General features: G+C 57.0%; 1 protein-coding gene across 2 annotated transcripts in view; it reads right to left on the bottom strand.

The window, feature by feature from the left end:
- Window positions 1–4,925: 4,925 nt before the first annotated feature.
- Window positions 4,926–21,807, bottom strand: part of DLGAP2 (DLG associated protein 2) — a 773,688-nt gene continuing 756,806 nt past the window's right edge. For both annotated transcript variants that reach the window (XM_059156120.1, XM_059156121.1), the window contains 3 exons: window positions 17,501–17,592; window positions 12,743–12,895; window positions 4,926–10,090 (listed from right to left, as the gene is read on the bottom strand). In XM_059156120.1, coding sequence (XP_059012103.1) covers window positions 9,872–10,090; window positions 12,743–12,895; window positions 17,501–17,592 — 464 coding nt within the window. In that variant the 3' untranslated portion in view covers window positions 4,926–9,871. The remainder of the gene's footprint in view (window positions 10,091–12,742; window positions 12,896–17,500; window positions 17,593–21,807) is intronic.

The raw sequence follows: 21,807 nt of genomic DNA on the forward strand, positions 1-21,807 counted from the left end.
AAGACGAAAGCAATCATGTCGCTTGGGAAGGAGAAGGGCGACACTCCAAGGTCATGGCTGAGGTCACGTGAAAGCTCCACAGGATGAGTCCACGGGGCCCGGAGCGGGGCAGGGGCCACGGCACAGCTGTGATGCTGAATGAGGTAGAAATTCGCAGCCGCTGGTGACTGTCATAGCAGGGACGCTGGTGCATGGTTGGTGGCGGGAGAGGGGTTCAGAGAACGCGCGGCCTGGGCGCTTGAACCCGGAACAGCCTTTTGGGGATCGGGTCGTAGAAACAGCGTTTTGGCAGTGGTGGGGGTCAGCTCAGTGGAACACGGTGCCGGGGCCGGCAGGGAGCAAGGGCCGCGGAGGACCGTGTGACTGGTCTGAGCGGGGTCTCAGTTCCCGAGGAAACGTGCTTCAGGCCAAGGGCCTGCATGTGGAGAGAGGAGGGAAGGAGCATGGGAGAGGCCGGGGGAACGGACCGGGGGAACACAAGGCCCTCTGCGAGGCCACCGGGCTTCCCAGCCAGCGGGGTGTCTGTCCCGGGAGCTTGGAAAGGACGCGCCCGTGGCGACGCTCACAGAGGTGCGTGTGCTTTGAACGTGGCCCTCACGGTCACTGAACATCTTCTTTGCAAAATAGGTTGTTGGTAGAAAATAGGATTTTTCACACTCTAAGTTGCAAAAGACCATAACAGTGTAATGAGATCACCTGGAAGTGGACTTCGCCGGCACCGGAATTCGCTGGCACTACTGGTTTGAGAGCATCCCTCTTGTCCGTTTTAAACCACAGCAAGGGCTGCACGAGGTGTGCCTGGGAATGCGAGGTGGTGCTACGGGGCGGGAGGCAAGGCCCGGAGTCGCGTCTGCGGAGTCGTGGCTTCCCTCCATGTCTGCGGAGTCGTGGCTTCCTTCCGTGTCTGAAGTCGCGGCTCCTTCCTCGCTACGGCGTCTGCGGATGGCCCATCGCCACAACGAAGAATCAAGTGACACTGGTCTGAACACATTAAGTGTCGCCGACTTCCGAGCCACAGAGGAGACGTGGACAAAGATAAACAGCAGAAATCTTTCCAGTGTCCGAGTTTTCGAAAGGAACTCACGGACAGTACCGGATGACGGAGAGCGAGCTGCGGACAGGCAGACAGCTGCGCCGGACTCTGGCTAATCATGCTCCTCGCTTCGCTGCTGCTGCTGCTCTTAACTGACAGGTCATTTCAGGGGAGCCTCTGGTTGACAGGACAGGGCCCTGTATACACCCCCTCCCCCCGCCCCCGTCTTCCCTGGCACCAACACCGTACACCGGCCCAGTAAGTCTGTTACAGCGGACAAGCCAGAAGTCACACATTTACAATGAAAATCACATTCCTTGATGTGATTATCTGTTTTGTGTGTGTTGAGTTTGAGGAGTTCATTATAGATCCTGGATATCAACCTTTTGTCTGTACTGTCATTTGCAAATATCTTCTCCCATTCCGTGGGTTGCCTCTTTGTTTTCTTGACTGTTTCCTTTGCTGTGCAGAAGCTTTTGATCTTGATGAAGTCCCAAAAGTTTATTTTCGCTTCTGATTCCTTTGCCTTTGGAGACGTGTCTTGAAAGAAGTTGGTGTGGCCGATGTCGATGATGCCCATGTTCTCCTCTAGGATTTTGGTAGATTCCTGCCTCACGTTGAGGTCTTTCATCCATTTTGAGCTTATCTCTGTGCGCGGTGTCAGAGAACAGTCAGTGTCATTCTTCTGCCTGTGGTTGTTCAGTTTCCCCGGCACTGTTTGTTAGAATGCGATCTGCTGCAGCCGCTCTGGAAAACAGCGTGGGGGTTCCTCAAGACATTAAAACTAGAGCTTCCCTATGACCCAGCAACTGAACTACTGGGTATTTACCCTGAAGATACAGATGTGGTGAAAAGAAGGGCACCTGCATCCCAATGTTCATAGCAGCAATGGCCGTGGTCGCCAAACTGTGGAAGGAGCTGAGATGCCCTTCAACGGACGAATGGATGAAGAAGATGTGGCCCATATACAGAATGGAGTATGACTCCGCCGTCAGAAAGGTCGGATGCTCACCATTTGCATCGACATGGACGGGCTGGAGGAGATGGTGCTGAGGGAAGTCAGTCAAGCAGAGAGTCAATCATCATACGGTGTCCCTCCTATGAGGAGCGTAAGGAATAGCACGGAGGACCACAGGGGAAGAAATCAGAGGGGGAGACAGCCATGAGAGACTCTGGACTCCGGGAAACAAGCTGAGGGTTTCAGAAGGGAGGGGGTCGGGGGTCGGGGTGCTGGGCATTAAGGAGACCCCGTGTGCGGTGAGCACCGGGCGTTCTGCGCAACGGATGAATCCCTGACCTCTGCCTCTGAAACCAGGGACGGACTACATGTTGGCTCACTGAATTTAAATAAATAAATAAAAAGAATATCATCGAACTTTCTTTGCACTTTTGCTGACTTCTGAGAAAACAGTGTTAAAATGTATGTGGATAAAAGTGTAAACTTTTCAGCATAAAGCTAAAAAAATTAAGACTTTCATGGAAGAATTATGGGATTAACCATGCGGAGGTACAAAGCCTTCCTTTTGCTATTTGCAAGTGTGTTATCGACAGTAACGGGGTAAGTGGAGAACACATCTGCTGGGTGTGTTCTCAGTGTCTCTAGACATGGTTTCTCTCCGCCGAGACGTCTGTAAGTCAGGCTTGTCGCCGAGTGCAGTGCGAGGGAACGACCCCTGTACGGGTCCCCTCCCCAGACGGCCCCATCTCACCACATGTCTGTGGCTTGGGCAGGACGCTCCATCCACTGGGTCGCCCTCGCTGCGGGCAACTGGAGGAGACTCGGTGGTCCCGACCCTCACCGGAGGCTTTTCCGTCCATCTTGCCATGTCCGTTGGAGCGGGTGCAGGGCAGGAAAGCGTACGAAGCGTGGTCCCCAGTGAACATAGGGGCCAGGGCCTCCTGAGCTCAAGATCTTCTTCCTCAGGACCTTTGTTCTCGTGTCCTTGGGGGTTGGAGGGACAGACTCAGGAAGGGATGCCCTGCATGGACATCAGCGACAGATGAGAGAAGTAAGCCCAGGCAGGACCGATCACGTGGGTCGCAGGGGAACCAGCGCCTAACCAGCCTGGGGAATGGCCCGCTCCAGTCCCCGAGAGCTGAAGCACGGGGCACGGCTGTGCTGGCTGGTGGCGGCTGGAGCCTCCCCGTTGTGGGCGGGGCTGAGCTGCTGCAGGCACAGTAAGGCGCCTGCCTCCCTTGAGCCCGGCCGGGACTCCGCGTCAGGACCTGACAACGTGGCTCTTCTCAGTGCAACTCAAGAGAGTCTAAAACAACCATTAGCTAAATTCCGTAGTATTTATTAATTTCAAACTCATTTTAGTCTGTGCATTTCTGCATACATATGAAATCTGTAGCCTTAGTAAGTGTCCATTTCGTCTTAGTAGATAGAGAAACGGAGGATATTTCAACAACGAAATAAATCATGGGGGAAGGGTGCCATTGTTCTGGGATAAAACTCTTTGGTCTCTATAATTTTTTCCGAGTTCAAAATAACACGAGAAGTCACTCCAATAAAAAGTAAACATTACTTTTCTCAAAAAATTTAATTGCGGAACTATTTACAAGAGGTGAGTGTCAGCAATACAGAAATCAAGTGAGAGAGGCATCACCAGGCGTTACGGAGAGGACGGCGGGCGCGGTTTTCTCGGGGTCGGCGGGGCGGGGAGAGTCCCGGACACGGAGAAGGAAGGACCGAACGCGGCAGGGCCCGAAAGAAGCGGCCCACGTTCGGAGGAGGGTTACGGACGGAGGCAGGGAGCGCGGCGGCGGAGAGCATACATCGCACATTCACGTCCGGTGTCCTGCATGCGACCGAAGAGAACTTATCAAAAGAACTGTAAAAGCATGAGAAAGAGAATTACATAAAATAGTTTAATTCCGGGAAGGGACCTTTGTACAGATGTTGAATATTTGGCACTCTGTTCACCGTCATTGTTGATATGGTTTCGTATGTGTATATATTTATATATATTTATTTATATACTTTGTTTTTAAACTTTAACTAAACATCTAGTTTCCTGGTTCTAACATTCCTTGAATTTCTAGAGGAGGCATTGAGTTCAGTCCTTAGGCCACACCTGGGCATTTTGGCATGAAACATGGAGGCGGGTGGGTGAACGGGTCTCTCGACAAGAAGGGCCTGTCCGAGAGCAAAGTGGCTTAGCGTTTGGAAATCAGAGTGAAGAGTAGCCTTGGGTTCGCGACGGGTGGTGGGGAGACCTCTGAGTTCAGCAAACCAGGGATGAGGTGGAGAGAGAGACACACGTGCTGAGCCCTTTTAACGTGATTTGATCCTAACGCGGGAATGGCGGGGGCGGGGCGGGCGTGGTCGGGAACAGCGGACAGTGGGTGCCCGGCCTCCGGAAGGTGCCACCCCCACGGCCTCAATGCTTCCGTCGTGCGTTAGCGGAGGGTGGAGGGCACGGCCTACGGAGACCACCGTCTCCTGGAGCGCGTCAGTCTGTCCTTCAGTCGGCACAGGAACGGAGCGCGTCTGTCGTCCTCACCTCCCCCCCAAATACACGAGAGCTCGGACCCCACGCGCTCAGATTCGGAATGAGCACCCATGATGAAGAGTCACATAAAATCTAAGAAAGTAGGGTGGTAACCCTCCGTTACCGTAGTTCGTGGACATACAAAATGCTTTAAAAAGTAGGTTAGAGTATTAACTGCCATTTCCTCGGCCAAGAAGTCGTCTGTCACATGTCCAGGTTGACGCTCGACACGGTCTCTTGTTTTGCTGCTGGGTGAGAAGGCCGGGGTTAGGGGAGCAAATCAGGAGCGGATGGATGCTTCTCAACGCCACGGGGTGGATATCAGGGTTATTTCTTGGGGTGTCCCCATGGACCACTTCCGCGTTCTCCGAAGAGTGAGGAAGAGTCATCGCGGGACGCCGGGCTGCGAGGGCAGCTTCACGACCTGCGGCGGTCCTGCCGGCCTGCCCCACTGCGTCCAGGCGAGCCCCTCCTCCGCGACCTTCATCCCCGCCTCCGCGACCTTCATCCCCACCGTGCTTCCCGGACTCTCTCCCTGCATCTAGGGTACAGCTGAGCCTGAGTGAGGGTGAAAAACCCACCGCCTAATTCTGGTTGGTGCTGGTCCTCTGAGATACTCATGAAGGGGCCTGACGCTGGCAAGCGTCGCACACCTGGCGGGGGGTGGTTGGCACCAGGGCCACGGCGGCTCACTCCTGCTCCCGAAGAGCTTGGAGGCCATTAGAGCCCACATGGCCTCAGTCTTCACCATCGATCTGTGAGGGAGACAAGGGATAGCAGAGAGCCGACGTGAAGTTTCGTCTGGCTGATGTATGACCTGGAGCTGGGGCATGGGAACAGCCGGCTGGCCATTCATTTCCAGAACTTTCTGCAGCTGCTCTGCACCCAGGCATGGAGCAGGGGCGTGTGAGGCCCCCTTCTCCAGTGCTTCGCTCACTACCCACACCGTCCTGACCGTCAGCATGGCCTGGGCCCCGGACCAGGCAGGTTGCCGAGTCAGGGGCGGCCAGGTTAGCCCTCAGCAGCCAACTACATTCTCCATCACCTCCACTCCTGCTTTTCTAATCTGTTTTCAAGGTTTGGACTCCTGTATTCGACCCAAACTTTCAAATAAAGTGTAAACAAATGCGCAGATTAAAACGAGAGAACCCGCAGGAAGTTCCAAAGGAGTCCAGGGTGGGCACCCTGGCCCGCAGCTACCTGATTAATAAGTTAAATTTGCAATAGAAAGAAAAAAAAAAATCAGTGGTCAAGGCTCGAGAAGAAAGCAGCACATGGCATCAGGCGGAATTTAGCCATTTAGGCCCGATTCTGGGGGGAACAGAATCTGTGCTTGATGGCAGGAGCGTTCCAGTTTTCAGAAGGGGGGTCAAAGGCCGTTCCCGGGTGCCCTCCCGCAGGGTGGGACTTGTCCCGTGGGACTTGTCCCGTGTCTGTGTTTCCTGTTGCTGGCCCCACGAGGAGGTTTGGTCCCCGCGCTCACGAACACCAGCCTGGACGCTGTTCAGCTTGGGGACGCACGGGCTCCTAAGCATTTCCCCAATTTCGCCGCCGGACCTTCTGTCCAGTAGGGCTCTGGGCACAGGGCTGGTGGCTCTTCCCGACAGAAGGGGCTCAGCATGGTTGCCTCTCCCCTGAGATGCTCCATTGGCCTCCAAACCCTGGGCCACGAGACATCTGGCTTGACTGACAGTCTGGCAAAGACCACGACTCCCTGAGACCTCCCTCCTCGCCACCAGGGGTTCCGGCCCGAACCAGACAGCTGTCCTGACAGTTGTGCACTCCGCGGTCACCGTGTGGCGGCAGCGCCACAGCTCTCCGGAGATCCCGGCCCAGAGTGGGGTGGCGCAGGGGTGACTGTCGGGCCCGGTGACCGGTGGCCCTACAAGGGAGCAGACACACAGCGGGGGGCTTGACGTGAGGCAGGGAGACGGTGCTCAGAAAGGCAAGTGGCAAGGTGAGGCAAGCAGGGACGGGGACCGCGACGCGAGGACGGCCGCCCCACGGCCGCGAGCCCTGCGACGGCTTGTCTTCCGATGGCACGTCTGGCTGCATCGGCGGGAGCCTGCACAACGGGCCCCTCCACTTTGCGGGTCACTGATTTTGTGGCTATGAGTGGTCTGGTTTGGCTTTTTTTTGACAAGAGGGACCCTTAAATGTAATTTTTTCTCTAATGATACACTTTGCTCTTCAACGCTCTAGGAGTCTTTAGTACTGACCTTGAGGGGAGCACAGCCACGGCTCCTTCAAACAGAAATGGGAATTTTTGGTATCATCCCACAGTTCCATTCCTTACACCATGCGGGGACGGCGCCCCACGTTTGCTGAGAACGCCGTAACTGTCGTTTCGGGGCGCAACGCTTTTGTGGCACATGGTGAGGACGGGTGAGGCGGCGTGGGGGGGTTACATGGAAAGTGCTCTTGTGGACAGGTGACATTTGGCTTCTCTGGGTCTGGGGGACATCAGGATGCTGTTCCTCGTCCTCGTGTTTCGGTGTCGAGTCACCCGGAGCCTTCAGTGGGGCAACGTCAGCTCGTGGCCGTGAGCCATACCGTTTCCCACGCAGGGTCCCAACAGTCAGGCCGTGTCCTCCAGGAACGTAGCTACGGGGTGCACGGGAACCCTGAGATCCCTTCCGTGACGATGGCCACAGGGCGCGGTGTGCGGGTGTCTCCTGCCATGCTCTCTGGCTGGCGCGGTCTTCACTGGAACCGTCTCCGCAGTGCGGTGACGGGTCGCACCGTGGCTCCGCAGGGTGTGGTGCCTGCAGGGCCTGGAGGAGGTTAGCTGCACTGACGCCCCATCCCAGACAGCTTTCCTGTTCTGGACGCGCACACCGAGCCCACGCGGCTCGCCACCGGCACTGCGGGGGACGTCACCCGTGCGAGAACTGGCGTATTGCACTTCGTCAGGGAGTGCGACAGGGCGGCCTGTCAGCGCCGGCGGCGGCGGCGGCTGCGCGTCCGTCACACGACCTTCTTTGGGACTTGGTGGACCACACCGGGGTTCGCACACGTCCCCCAGCGTGCATTAGCGGCTGCTGTTGAATTTAGTGGTAGGTTAATTTGCTCATCTCGGACGTTTTGGCCGAGACTTATGGGGGTTTTAAGATAAAAAATGAGGATACAACACGCAAAAAAAAAAAAAAACGCCAAATTCAGTGAAGACTTTCGTTGAAGTCAGGATCAGAGAATCTGGGACATAGAATAATTATTGTCTAATTGTATAATTTGTTGTTCTATGTTTTGTACAAGCGCATGGAAACGGTCTGCCTGGGGACAGGTGCGCCGCTGGCCTCCGTGTGTGCGTCTTACGCTTCCTCTTACTTCTCTGGGTTGTTTCCAAAGAGCATTTCACCTGAAGTAATACGTCATTTTTAAGTCTGAAATGCCAATACTTGCGAGTATGCTTGTTTTTAACGAGTACAGTGATTGCAGGGAGAAGCATCATTATTGTCCCTTACTCAGTGTTTAGGTATTTACTCAGGTAGAAAAGAACGCTTTCAATTCTCTGGGGAAGGAGGGTGCATTGATACAAGAATATTTCAGGGATTTTTTTTTTTTTTTTTGCATTTTTTCAAGGATATACATTCGTACTGATTTTTGCTTCCAAATATATTTTAAGGCTGTTTGGTAAAATATACCAGATACGAGGCTCAATTTACAGGGTTTGTACTTACAGGGCATTCTTAACTACTCAGCTTTAAAAAAGTAAAACTTTGAAGCTAACCATGCTTTAATACCAACTGTGCCCCCACGAACCCAAGCTTCTGGAATGTGGCGTGTGAGGGGAGGGAAGCCTGGGGGTGGCCGGGACCCCACTGGGTGCTGCTGACGCCAGCGGGCGAAGCGGGGATGGGTCAGGTAAAGTGCCGGTCGAGCCGAGGGAAAAGTGCTACAGCGGGTGAGCGGGGCTGCTCTGCACGGAGCCCCCAGGGCGGCGGGGAGGCCTGGGTTCGGGGCTCGCGCCCGCCTCCAGGTGCCATCCTGCTTCTGCCTGGCGTGACGACGAGCGCGCCGAGCTCAGGGTCGGGCGGAGAAGCGCGACAGGCTCTTCCTCCGGAGACGTGTCGGAGCAGGGACACGAGAAGCACTGGAGGGACAGTCACCGCGCCTCCATCTGATCGCACCGACGGGGATCCTGTGCATTCGAATCCTTCCTGCTTTTCTCTGGTGCCAATCAGAATTCTTAAAACTACTTACTTTTCTTAGAGTCTACAGATGGGAATCCTATGTAACCTGTTTTTTCCTTCATCATGTTTAAAACAGGCAAGAAATAGATCCTTGACTTCAGCAATACTGCATAGGACAGAAGAATCCTGGAGAAATACGACTGTAAACTACATTTCTTCTTCACCACTTAAACCGAGACACTGACCACTCATTCATGGTTCTTGAACTTTGCACAACATCACAACTGTCATTCTAAACAAGCAGACTTTCGGGGGGTACCCTGGAGAGTGAATGACAGGACAGTTTGAGGATATATATACATCTGTAAAAAAATCACACGTACAGAGATGGGGACACGCAGAGCCGAGACTGTGTGATGTAAGCCACAAAGGAACAAGACCGACAGCCAGTTCGGTGTCAGAGGGCGACCGCGCCGCTGCGTTCCAGACGCCTGCTGGGACCACCAGCCGTTCGTCCGACTTCGCTCTCTCTTCATGTGTCGCTCCCTTGTGTGAATGGACAGGCAGCGGATTTTTGGATGGTGTAGACGCTGGGCTGGGCGTTTTGAATGGGTTCAAATGCAGAATCCCCTGGGTTTCTGGAGAACTGCACGGCAGGGAGCCAGGGGCCTGGAGACATGGCTTCTCGGCACCGGAGACTTGGCACAAGGACCCTGGCGACGGGTCAGCTGGGTTTGGGGAGAAGTGCCCCCAGGTGGAAGGGGGCAGATGGGTCTGTCTCTGCCGCCCTCCGAGCGGGAGCGCCTCCCCGGGGGTCGGTGAGACGGACCCACTCATTTTGCTATTTGTTACTCTGGCCTCTAGCTATCGCACGATTTATAAAAATAGAAATAACAAAATGTCAGCCGGGTTCCATCTCTCGAGGTGTTTCTTGTTATCCTCTGAGAACAGAGTGGCTCGGAGGGGTGTCCCCACGCGTCGCCGTCAGAGCTGACGGAGAGTCAGACCTTCCGGGGGAAGACGAAGAGGAGGAAGCTGTTCTTGCCGCGAGCTCGGCGAACCGCGGAGTCCAAGCATTCGTGTGCGTGGAACAGAACACGACGGGCAGCTTCGGCGGAGAAACGGGAGGGAAGTTAAAGGGCCGGTGAGAAACTGTACAAGCATTTTGTTACAAAGCAGAGGGAGGACGGTGGCCAGGGCCACGGCCGTCCCTAGAGACGCGTCTGGGCCTCGGGAATGTAGATCTCGATGCTGTCCGCGCGCTCCGAGGCCGAATTCTGGCGGAAGGACGCCGCCCTCTTGGCCGCCAGGAGCCGCCTCCGGGCCTCTTGACGCTGTCTGTCCGGCAGGTCCAGGGACTTTTCTCTCGTGATGGGAAACTTCCCTTTGGGGGGCTTCTTTGGTATCGGAGGGGGCACCTTTCTTTCTTCCTGAAAAGCATCACAAGTCAAGAGTGGAGCCATCAGAAGACAGCAGCACCTGCCCGTGCACCCGCCCCAGGCGGGGGTGACTATGAGTGGCCTGGGACACCCCTCGAGGGCCCGAATTGGCCCGGCCCCGGGGCCCACCCCGCGGCCTGGCCGCTTGCCCGGTGGCCCTGCCCGTGATTTCTCACAGTCTTCCTCGGTGGGTACTGGGGTCTGGTGACGGCATCACACTTAAGGAACTCAAACCCGCCCCCGAACACTGCCTGTGTCCTTGGTCTCTGCTTTATTCGATATCGTGCCCAGAGCAGCGGACTCTGCCGTCATCGAGCATCGGCACACGCCTGCCATCCAAGGTCTCGAGCACCCGGGGCGTGTAGCAGACGACACCTGACACCCTGTCGCACGCTGCAGTCTTTTCTACGGACTCCGGATTCTAAGGGCCTTCCTGGAAACCATCTTACATGCGCGGCCATCAGCCAAATCCCTGTTAGGGCCCTAACACCCCCTGATGTTAACTAGATGGTGCACAGACGCACATGATTACTTCGTGTTCGTAAAGAAGTCACGAAAACAGGTGTATGCCTTTTCTAGAAGGCTCTGGGCCACAGTCATGCAGCGCATGTGGTATGTAGCGCTTGTTACTGTTCCAGAGACGCGTCTGTGTCCCTCACCCTGTGCGTCACTCACCGCACGCCCTAACGGGAAAGGCCGGGCTGTCGGCGGACGGTGCTGATGGCGGAGGGCTGACAGGGCTTTACGGAGTTGACTGGCCCCTTCCCAGGAAAGGGCGCCTGGCACAAGGCACCAGAACCCCTTTCTTGTCTGATCAGACGCCTCATTGTTGGGGGGAACCCACCCCCTCTCTCCCTCCAGCCTCTACAGAAACCCAGAGGGGCCGGACTGTGGGTACGTTGTGCGGAAGACACTCGGGGCAGACGCCGGCGGCCAAATCTTCCGCGGCGTAGTGTCGGCTTTGGGAGGAAGCTTGCTTTGCTGTCTGACACTTTATTCCCACGACTTACTCTAAAATGGCTCAGACTGAGATGTTTTTAAAAAGCAGGGGGTGTGGTACGCGTGACTTGGTCAGCTGAGTGGCTGACTTCCAGCTTTGGCTCAGGCCACGATATCAGGGTTGTGGGATCTAGCCCCGAGCTGAGCTCCTCACTGGGTGTGGGATCGGCTTGGGATTCTCTCTCTCCCTCCCTTTCTGCCTCTCCCCAGATTAAAAAAAATGAAAATGGCTTGGACTAGAAGCAACACCGTCTTCCTGGCTCTCGGGCGGGCACCTGTGACGATGGGGTGACTGGTTCACTGAGACGTTCAGCTCTCTCGGAGGTTGGTTCCTGCGCCGGGCGCATGACCACTTAGCTCGTCTCTGCTCGGGAGCCTGGAGGAGGGGCTGCGGGAAATACACGGGAGCAGCTGTGGGGGGACTCGGCCGTGCATGGGGCTCTCAGCCTCCAGCGTCCCGGGGTAGGGAGGGCTGACCAGGTGGCCGCAGATCTACAGAATGGACTCGCTCAAGAAACACAAGCGCGGGGCCTCTGTGGTGTGAAAGAGCTGCCCATCGTCTACACTGGGGTGTCCGTCCCCAGCAAGAGACGGTCTTCAGCTAGGGCCGTTCCCTGCGTAGCTCAGGCAGGAGGGATGGCATCAGCTCAGTCATGAAGAGTGAGAACCATAGGAGGGTCCCTGCCTGCCTGCAGACTGCTGGCTGCGTTCTATTTTTAGTATTTTGTTAGACAGACATTCGCACCGCTGTCCTTGTGACCTTCACTCAAAACCAGAGCACTGATGAGACTTGCTGACCTATGCTGTACGGCTCACAGAGCGCCTACGGCTGCCTCCCACTGTCTGGGTGATTTGTCACGGTAAGCGGTGGTGTCGATGGCATCGAGCCCACAACTCCAGGACGGCGGGGGGCACCCTTGTGGGCTCGGCGCTGCTGTCAGCGACGGCTTCTGCCCGGGCTCCCCACATGGCCTCCATCCTGTACTGCAGCTACCGCCACGCCTTCCAGGCACGCTGGGTTCGTGTCATTATTTTATTTTGACAATGTCTATCTTGTGTTTACTTAGATCATCTTTAAAATGGGATAGGAAATCAGTGTTTACTGCTGGTTCAGACCCACATGTTAGTCCTCTAAAGATGAAATCCAAAGGGAAGATGTGACCCTAAGGGTTTAACTTCAGTGGACACATTCAGGTACTGAAGGGAGAGGCTGCGAGATCTAGGGGGAGTTTATATCATCAAACCACTCACTAAAGCTTGAAATGTTTTCTTGGCTTCGGCAGGAGATAAGCAACTGAAACGTTTATCTCGACAGGAAGCAGTCACTGTGACCAGACCTGACACACCCCTGTGGAAAGCACCTGCGTGTGACCCCGACAAAGGTATGGTGAGGACAGATCAGAAAGCAGACCCGACACGAAGGGAGACTCTAGATCTGCTTGTGGTTTGGGGCTAAAGCCCAAGAGATCCAGCAAGAAAGAGACTAATCTCCGACACCCGGCCGGTGACTCCATCCCCCTCTGCACACACGTGCCCGGTGACGGCTTGACGCAGGGTCGCTAACTGAGACTAGGAGCCCATGGCGTGGAGAGTGACTCCCGCAGCCGGGCCGGGCCGGGGCGTGAGGATGCCGGGCAGAATTACCTTCCTTTCCGGCGACTCCACGACGTTCCAGCCGCCGAGCTTTAGCTGGTGCAGCTCGTCGAACTTCATGCTGACGTCCTCAACGGAGAGCTGCAGCATGTCCCAGTAGCCCGCCAGGTCCTGGGACGTGGGTCTCGGCATGGCGCTGGGGTCCTGCCAACACACGAGCACAGTTTACAGCCCACTCTTCCCCGCACGTACCTCTTAAGGCCTCGGGTCAGGGAGATGCCCGGCTAATTCAAACTCCAATACAAGTGTTCGAGTGGGCTCGCAAGGGCCCGGTAAGCTTGCACAGGTATTTGCCGACACACTGCACGTCCCCAAATATGGACAAGCTACAAAGTATGTGATCCCAGCTCTGTGACATTCTGGAGGATGAAACACTGTGGGGACCATAAAAGGATCAGAGATTGCCTGGGGCGGTGGGGAGGGACACGCGTGTGGGACACGGACATTTCAGGCAGGGAGACTTCTCTGCACGACACCATCACATCATGGTATGTTTGTCCGAACCCACAGAGCGCAGGACACCAGGAATGACCCTCATATGCGTCCTGGACTCTGGGTGACGGTGGCGTGTCCATGAAGCACATTCTGTCGGGGAAGCGGGTCATGTTGTAGGGGCGGGGGGATCTCTCTCCCTTCGCAGTTTTGCCGTGAACCTGAAGCCGCTCTCGAACAACAGCGCCCGTCAAAGAAGACACGTGCACTACGTTCATTCCTTGCTTCCTTTCAAAAATCCTTTCTTAGGTGATGTTCAAAGTTTCCCGACACTGCGCAGTTCCTAAAAGCCACAAGGCAGCTGCGTCTTTGGTCTCCCTGTGGGGCTACTCAGACTGGTGCCCGGGACAGGGACACGTGTTCGGCGGCAGTGGTGAGGCTGGGCTTGGAGCCGGTTCTGTGCGCTCTGGCACATCTCGGCACTAAATCCCATGGCCAGCGCGGCTACACAGACGCGCCTGTGTTTGCTGTGCCCCTGCAGAGGCAGGAGGGGGACACCCGTCCGAGGTAGGTGCACAGTGGATTCGCCAACAGGTCCCCCACGCATAGGGGAGGGGGACACCCGTCCGAGGTAGGTGCACAGTGGATTCGCCAACAGGTCCCCCACGCATAGGGGAGGGGGACACCCGTCCGAGGTAGGTGCACAGTGGATTCGCCAACAGGTCCCCCACGCATAGGGGAGGGGGACACCCGTCCGAGGTAGGTGCACAGTGGATTCGCCAACAGGTCCCCCACGCATAGGGGAGGGGGACACCCGTCCGAGGTAGGTGCACAGTGGATTCGCCAACAGGTCCCCCACGCATAGGGGAGGGGGACACCCGTCCGAGGTAGGTGCACAGTGGATTCGCCAACAGGTCCCCCACGCATAGGGGAGGGGGACACCCGTCCGAGGTAGGTGCACAGTGGATTCGCCAACAGGTCCCCCACGCATAGGGGAGGGGGACACCCGTCCGAGGTAGGTGCACAGTGGATTCGCCAACAGGTCCCCCACGCAGAGCCGCACACCGGCCCCCAGGCGCACACCGTCCCAGGGCGCGGGCTGCATCCAAGTCAGACAGCTTTCCGAGATGAGCGCTCCTCTGTCCGCCCACGTGCCGGCGCGCGCGAGGCTGGCTGCTTCGCACTGTACCTGCCTAGAGGCACAGGGCGCTGGGACCCCGGGTTAAGTGTGTGGGTGTTTCCGCGGGTGGTGTCTTTGATTCAGTGGCAGGCTATCTCAGATTCAACTGAGAAATTTTGGTGAATTTGCTTATAATGTGCAAATTTCATCTTACTCGTGAATTGTTCCCAGTAAGCTCCACGTCCTTTGCCTGTGTCAAAGGTCCGATGGACTAAGGTCCTTCGGGGCGGCCAGAGCCCCACGGTGCTGGAGGCTGGGCATCTCAGCTCAGGCCGGTGTGGACGCGTCCTGGGGGGGCCCTTGTCCAGGTGGTCGATTTCTGGCTGTGTCACTTGGGGGTGGCCGCGGGCTCTGTGGGGTCCCTTCTGTAAAGACACTAACCCGTTTGTGGGGACTCTGCCCCAATGACCTCTTCACAGCCTGAAGGCTCCTCGCCCAACACCATGACCGTGGGGGACACAGTCAGTCCACATCACGCTGGTCAGACACCCTTATCAGAACGATCGCTCGGCCCCCAGCCTGCCGTGTGACCCGCCAGCAGCCTGTGTGGGTGAAGGTCGGGGGAGCGAGCTGTGTGTCCGCGGAGCCCGGGGGGATACTGGCATCGGTGAGGGGGACAGCCAGCCTCCGGGGACATGTCTTCATGGGGGCAGCTCCGTCCACCAGCCGTAGGGGGTTCGTCCCCTTGCGTGTGGGAGCCTGACTCAGCTGCTGCTCCTGAGGAAAAAGAGCACAGCCGTGTGATAGCCGCGATCCAGCAGTGACGGTGATGGGGCTGGACCAGGACATGCCTGCGGCCATCGGGAAGGAAGGGAGGCTTCTCACACCCGGGAGCACGTTCCGTCCGAACTTGAGTTTCGAAGGGGGCCTGTGGAAGTCTTCTGAACGAATTCACCAACCCGACGAGCCTTTGCTTTTTGTGGCGTTGGGAAGGGGGACACCTGTGCGCGTCTGCAGGAGGCGGCACAGTGACCCTGCCCATCTCTGAGGTCAGGTTGCTGGGCCCGGGTCACGTCCTCCAAGGGAAAAGCTAAGGAGGTGCTCCTAGCGAGATGCAGGCTCCCGGCAACCCAAGCGCGGACATTGCCCCGCTCGGCTGCCCTCGAGGCAGGGGTGCGGCTGTGTGCAGCCGCCGGGCACACCCAGGCCCCGTACCCCGTCCTCTGCCCTCTCCTGGGTGGGGACGGCCGCATGCCCGTGGGGAGCCGTACCACCCCTCCCCCAGCACCGCGACACAGTGCCGTCTTTCCCCGCTAAAGTCTCACTGGGTGGTTTGTTGGCTCGGCCGGCAGAGGCCCCCACAGCGTGGGCTCTGGCTCCCGTGTTCCCAGCTAACGTCCTCCAAAGGGCACATAGGGGACGGTGCCGCTGCTGGCACGTAGGTCTGGAAGGGACTATGCACTCTTCCCAGGCCGGCTGGGGATGCCGGGCTCCTGGTCCAGCCCGGAGGCCCGTGTTCTGTACGGGTGCAAGGGCCATTGCTTCCGCTCGGCTCTGCACCCCGTGACGCATCCAGTACCCGATGCCCTTGCCTCGGACATGCTGCTTTGCTCTTCATCCTGAATGTCCTGGGCTCTGGCATGTCTTCTGGGCTCATTTCTTGACGTGAAACTGGTCAGCCGCCTAAATCCTCGAGCTAATGACGCGGCGTCTGCCTGCGCCCCAGGGTCTCTCTCTGGCCAGGCCGCCTCAAACACCCACCCCTCCTGCGCCCCCTGCTGCCGGCTGGTTTGGGTGGGTGTTTTTTTCTCCCCCTCGGATCCTAGATAGAATCCAAAATAAAGGAAGCAGCCACACTCTGTATATTAGAGCTCAGAAAAGGACTTTTTGAAGGTTAGAATAAAATGCAATTGGGCATGTGTAAGAAGCATCCAAAATATTAGGATGGATGATTAAAAAATCTAGTATTAGCTGCTTCTGGCACACAGGACATGGACAATTTATAAGTTCGAGTAACGTTTTTACATGTTTTTTTTTTTACTGCCTGTTGGGCGCGTTAGGTAGTGAGTTCCTAACGACGGTGAGTACCGATGCTTACCCAACTCAGGTGACACGTACAGAGTCGAGTAACTGCCTAAACCCATTCCTTTAAGGACAGTCATCAGACAGGGAGAAGCAGGACATGCTCCCCAACACCACAGCTGGGCACGTTGTGCCCGCACGTCTCTCTCAAGGTGCACGGACCCTTCCTGCCCCCACATCCTAATGGGGGTTATGATCTCCTGTCCCAGGAGACACGGAGGCCACTTTGTACATTTTGGGATGAACTCCAATGGGGTTAATTGGAAAATACTAGAGAAAACATATTTTTAAACAATCCTAATCAAGAGGGGTGAGTCGGCAGCTCTGATGCACTCTGCCTCCTTTGATGTGTGAGAACATTTGGTAAATTCATGTCTCCTTGCAAGTTAAAACAACAAAACAAAGTCAAATGGTGAGCACCATCACTCCCATGGTGCACAGACTACTTGATTTTAACAAGTTTGCGCTCAAAGAAATCCACGAATGGATTTATAAAATAGTCTGTACAGTGATGTGGAAGCTCCTTAGTTCTTTCTACAAAAAAGTCACATGGATATGTGCTTTCATTAGACAAAGAGAACGCGTGTGCGCACGCGTGTGTACACAGATGCTGTAAGGAAGCGTCAACCTACATGTGGGTTTTCTTTCTCTTCGCTGTTCAGAACAGTCAGAGCCAAGTTTAAAGCCACCTGTGCTGTGTGTGTGTTCCTGTATAGTCCTTTCTGTCCTGACTGCGACACAGAAAGCCCCAATTATTCTACCGTCTCTCCCCAGTCTCTTTGAATGTCGCTGTTAACGCGCTGAGTCAAGCCACGCTCGTCGCGGTCTTTGTCCGGGACATTACGGCTGTTCTCATCCCGCCTCCCTCCTCGGGTCTTGGGCAAGTGGGCCGTGCAGCGGAAAGGCGCTCTAGGGCTCTGGGGGCTGTCCCCGCGCCCCCCCAGCACTGCCTCACAGCGGCCTCTTCACCACCCCGAACCCCAACCCAGGACGTTGCTCGAATTTGCTCCCTGCTCTGCAGCCCCCAGGAGCCCCAGGAGCCACCGGCAGGGCAGCGTGGAGACCCCGCCCCCTCGGCTGCCTCCAAGGGCCGAGCACACCTGAGATCTGCTCACCATGTTCTGCTGGCACAGCCAATAAAACTGCTGGAATTTCTGGGACATCAGAAGCTGCGCGCTCCCCACGGCACTCCTGATCTTACCGAGAACTGTGAACAGAACAAGCAAAACACGTTTAAAACTGGGTCAGCAAGAAACCAAAAGTAAGAGGGAAGCACGAGGAGTCAAGTTCGAACGCCTGCGTGAGTCTGCCCCTTCCCTGAAGGTCAAAACTTCGAGTTTGCTGTGCGGGGCACGGCCACGGACTGAAGCGTTTTCCAGCCGGCCCGTGTCCGGGTTCGAGGGAAGGCACGACGTGTAAGTAGTCGCAGCTGGCTATGACGGTCGGCGCTGGGACCGGTATGGTCTGGAAGGGTGGTCCATCCCGCAGGAGGCTCTTCTCCTAGCGACGCTGCTCAGGGGAGCTAGACGGTGAGGCGCAGGTAGGAAGAGAAAAGACATCGAGTCCTGAACTTTATGGCCTCCACACAAATGAAGATGTTAATTCCTAATTTCTAGGAAATCACGTCGGATTCTGTGACCTCACTGGACTCATGGGAGTCATCTCTGGGGCTCTGGGAGCGTCTCACCCGGAGGGGGGAGCTGTGCCCGGAGAGGCTGCGGTGTGTTTGTGACCCGTCATCTCCCAGCCTTGGGCTCTGTCCAAGGTCCCGCCACCAGCCGTGGGGCCTCGTGGCAGCCAAGTCACTGTCACCACGCTGGGCTCCCCTCACGTTTGACTCGCCAACTGATTCCCCACGGACATTTGCAGTGACAATGCCCCCCCCCCCCACCATGACCCCACTGTGACATGACAAGAAGTCTCCAAACGATTTCTAAGTTGTATGACTTCAAGCAAACAAACGCCACTTTTTAAAAAAGTAACTGCTGTAGTTTTGTCCATGGAGAGGACTTAACACACTGAAGAAGCGTGGGGTGACACTTCGGGATGGAGTTCGGGGGAACGCAAGCCTGTGTGTGTGACGTGCCGGGTCTCTGCCCCAGTCCTGTGACCTCTGGGTGGCTCCAACGCCTGCCGCCTCTGTCCCCCGTCCTCACACGGACCAGTCCTTGCCAGGCCTTAGCGCCATAATCATTTGGGAACTAATAGCTTTGGCGGATCCCAACTCAGAATACTCTAAAAGCATTTGGGAATCTGTGGGGACCCGTCTCCTGCCTCGATACCCTGAGCCCAGGCCCCCCTCCGTCCCTGAGACACAAATACAAGTTATGCACAGGGTTTCGGCAGACCGGCGTCGTGGAGCTGGAGCGGGTTATCCCCGCCGGCTCACTTCCGGCTGCCCCTCGGCGCTCTTGCAGACCCTCCAAAGTGCATGTGGCAAGGAGTGGAGGCAGCGTCTCGGGGGGCCAGTGGCTGGGCCGTGACCTCGGGCCCTCCTGCCAGGAGCACCGCGGGAGCCTGTATTTGCTAATGGCAGGTGGGAGGCGGGTGCAGAGGGGCTGCTTCCCTGCAGCGGCGTCTGTCCTGGAAGGGGGAGGCAGGAACCGCCCTCCTCCCACACGGGCTGCGCCGACCCGCCACTGCTGGACTCCAGGCCCGCCTCAAGAAGAGCGCGCACCAGAGCTCGAGGTTCACCGAGGACGAGCTCGCGTCGCCAGCTTCCTGTCTCGAGGGCTGCCCTGACACTGCCCCTAGGGGGGCCTGTGCCGGTCTGCGGGGCACACGCGACTGTCTAGGCCTTGTAGGTGTCCACAGAGGGGAAACTGAGTCTGGGGAGTAAACCCAGCTCCCCCCACGGCCCCCACCATTTCCCAAATGCAAGTGACTGTAACCGGCGGCCTCTAAGCGGAGCGTCCTTCATTGTGTGTCGACCCGCGTGGAGAAGCCGAGTGCTCCCCAGCCACGCCCGCCGTCGCTGTGCTCCCCCCGGGGCCTCATGCTGGATGAGAGGGCCAGAGACCACGGTGGGGACGGGTCCCCACCCCATGTGACCAAGTGCTACGAAGCAGTGCGGACAGAAGTCCCAGGCGCGACCCCGTGGTGGGCCGGAGACGCGTTGTGGGCGCCAGCGGCCCCCGCAGGCAGGGGTGGCCATTCCCTCGAAAGCGAGGTGCTGGCATCGGGCATACCATGTCCTTAAAGTGATTTTCTCCAGAGTAAGACGATGGGCTTCAACGCTTCATTCGGTTTGTCTTGTTTTCTCATCTGCCTGTGAGGACCTCAGCTTGCGGCTCCCCGGAGTTCAGTTAAGAACGATTTCTCACGCCGCACGATCTGAAAGGAAGGTGCCCGCCTCACTGCAAATCAGCGACGAGTAGTTCGCCACGCGCGTGTTTATCTTCCTGAACGAGCTGAAGATCAGCCGCAGCCAGTCGTCACCTGCCCTGTCCTGTGCCACCGTCACGTCCGCATCATTCCGAAGGAGGGAGGCATTCCCTCGTGTCTAATTCTGCACCGCTTCTCGAATATTAACAAGCTCAACACGCGAGGCTTTAATAAAAGTGAATACATCAGAAAACACTGGAGCATCCTTTCAGGCTTAAAAAATGTTTTCATGCTTCTTGATCCCCAGGCCCAGGTGTGTTCTGCCGATCTGTTTCCAGAGGGGCTTTTCTCCCCACAGACCCTCCTCCTCGATCGGATTTGCCAGGCAGCAGCGGGCCTGGGGTGGTGGTCAGGATCTGGGGTGGGGGGAGCTGCTGCAGGGGGAGGGGGAGGGTGCTGGGGCTCAGGACTGAGTCTGCCCTGAGGACAGGTGGGGGGCAGGTGCAGCATTAGGGCGGTGGGCAGCCATGGGGATGGGGGGGCAAGTGCTGGGATGCGGGGAGATGGGCAGGAGCAGGACGGGGGGCAGGAGCAGTACGGGGGGCAGGAGCAGGACGGGGGGGGCAGGAGCAGGACGGGGGGCAGGAGCAGGACGGGGGTAGGTGCAGGACGGGGGGCAGGTGCAGGACGGGGGGCAGGAGCAGGACGGGGGGCAGGAGCAGGACGGGGGGCGGAGCTGGGACGGGGGGTGGTGCTGGGATGCGGGGCAGGTGCAGGACGGGGGGCAGGAGCAGGACGGGGTACGTGCGAGCGGGTAGTTCAGGGGCGGATCGGTAGGTGCAGGGAGAAAGCTCGCGGGACAGAGTCAGAGCATCTCCTAGGAGGGGTGAGAGTACTTTCCCCTTCATTCACATTTTGATCCCCAAACTGAACACGTTTCCCAGCTCTGCTCTCACTGCGGCCGGGCACAGGGATGATCTTGGTCGTGCAGTGCAGGGTTTGCGCGTGTGAACCCGTCACCTTTAAGACTTGACGAAAAGATTTGGAGACACGGGTTTCGATCAGGCTGTCCTTCCGGAAGACATAGAAGCGATGACAAAAGTGCTCCTTGGTAGTGACCAGGTTCCCTCAGATGGTAATTAGGAGTCAGTCACTTTTATATAACTTGGTTTTAGTCCCTAATTTTCATATTCTTCTTAAAATGTAGTTCAGCAGACATATTAACACAAAGCACTTCAGTTTATACCTTAACTCAGCACGGGTAGACGGCCGCGTGACGCGGGGTAGTCTGAAGGTGCAAGATGACCACGGCTCGGGAGACGGGGAACGTGGCGGAGAGGCCACGATGTGACTGCTAGCGGCGAGAGGGTCTGCCGCTGGGCGAGCGAGCCGGACAGTTTCACCCGGCACCTTTAATGCAAATAGCTTCCCGTAACTGCCGAGAATCGGAAGTGAAGAACTCCGCTTACTCTTTCCATGGTACTCCCCTAATGTTGTCACAGTCCCGACACTGGGTTTCCAGAGCCGCAGGGGAGCGTCCGTGCTCCCAGAACCTGGACTGAGGCAGAGCCGGGCGCGGCGCGGGCCTCGGACGCCCCAGGACGTTTGATTAGCTCCCTCGCTCCCTTTCATTCTTCATGCGTCCTCCAGAATTTCCAATTCTTTCTAAATCTGCTATGAAATGCCAGGACAACATTTGCACTTTCAGAAGCTGAAGTGGATTTTTGCAGAGTTTGCATCGCTTGGAAAGATCACGGGGCTGTTTAATCTCCTCTTGGGTCTCTCGGGCTCCCCCAGGACTGGTTTCCTCCAACGGAACGGGCACAGGAAAGTCGCTGTCTGCGCTGACGTCCCCCTGCAGGTCTCACGCGTCACCATTCTTGTGTTCATCGTGCGCACGTGTGTTTGCCCACTCCAGTGTCCCGTGGCCCTTTGGAGCCTGGCATGTGAGGGACACCCCCCCGGGCACCTTTCCAGGCTGCGCAGGAACCTGCAAGAAGCCCGTCGGGAGGCTGGCGGCGGCAGCTGCGCCGTCTGCCGGGCCCCAGGGCTGGGGCAGCCGCGGTCGTGTCGGATTCCGCAGTTTTCATTCCTCTGC

This window comes from Mustela lutreola, chromosome 18, assembly GCF_030435805.1.
Source record: "Mustela lutreola isolate mMusLut2 chromosome 18, mMusLut2.pri, whole genome shotgun sequence".
Taxonomy (NCBI): Eukaryota; Metazoa; Chordata; class Mammalia; order Carnivora; family Mustelidae; genus Mustela; species Mustela lutreola.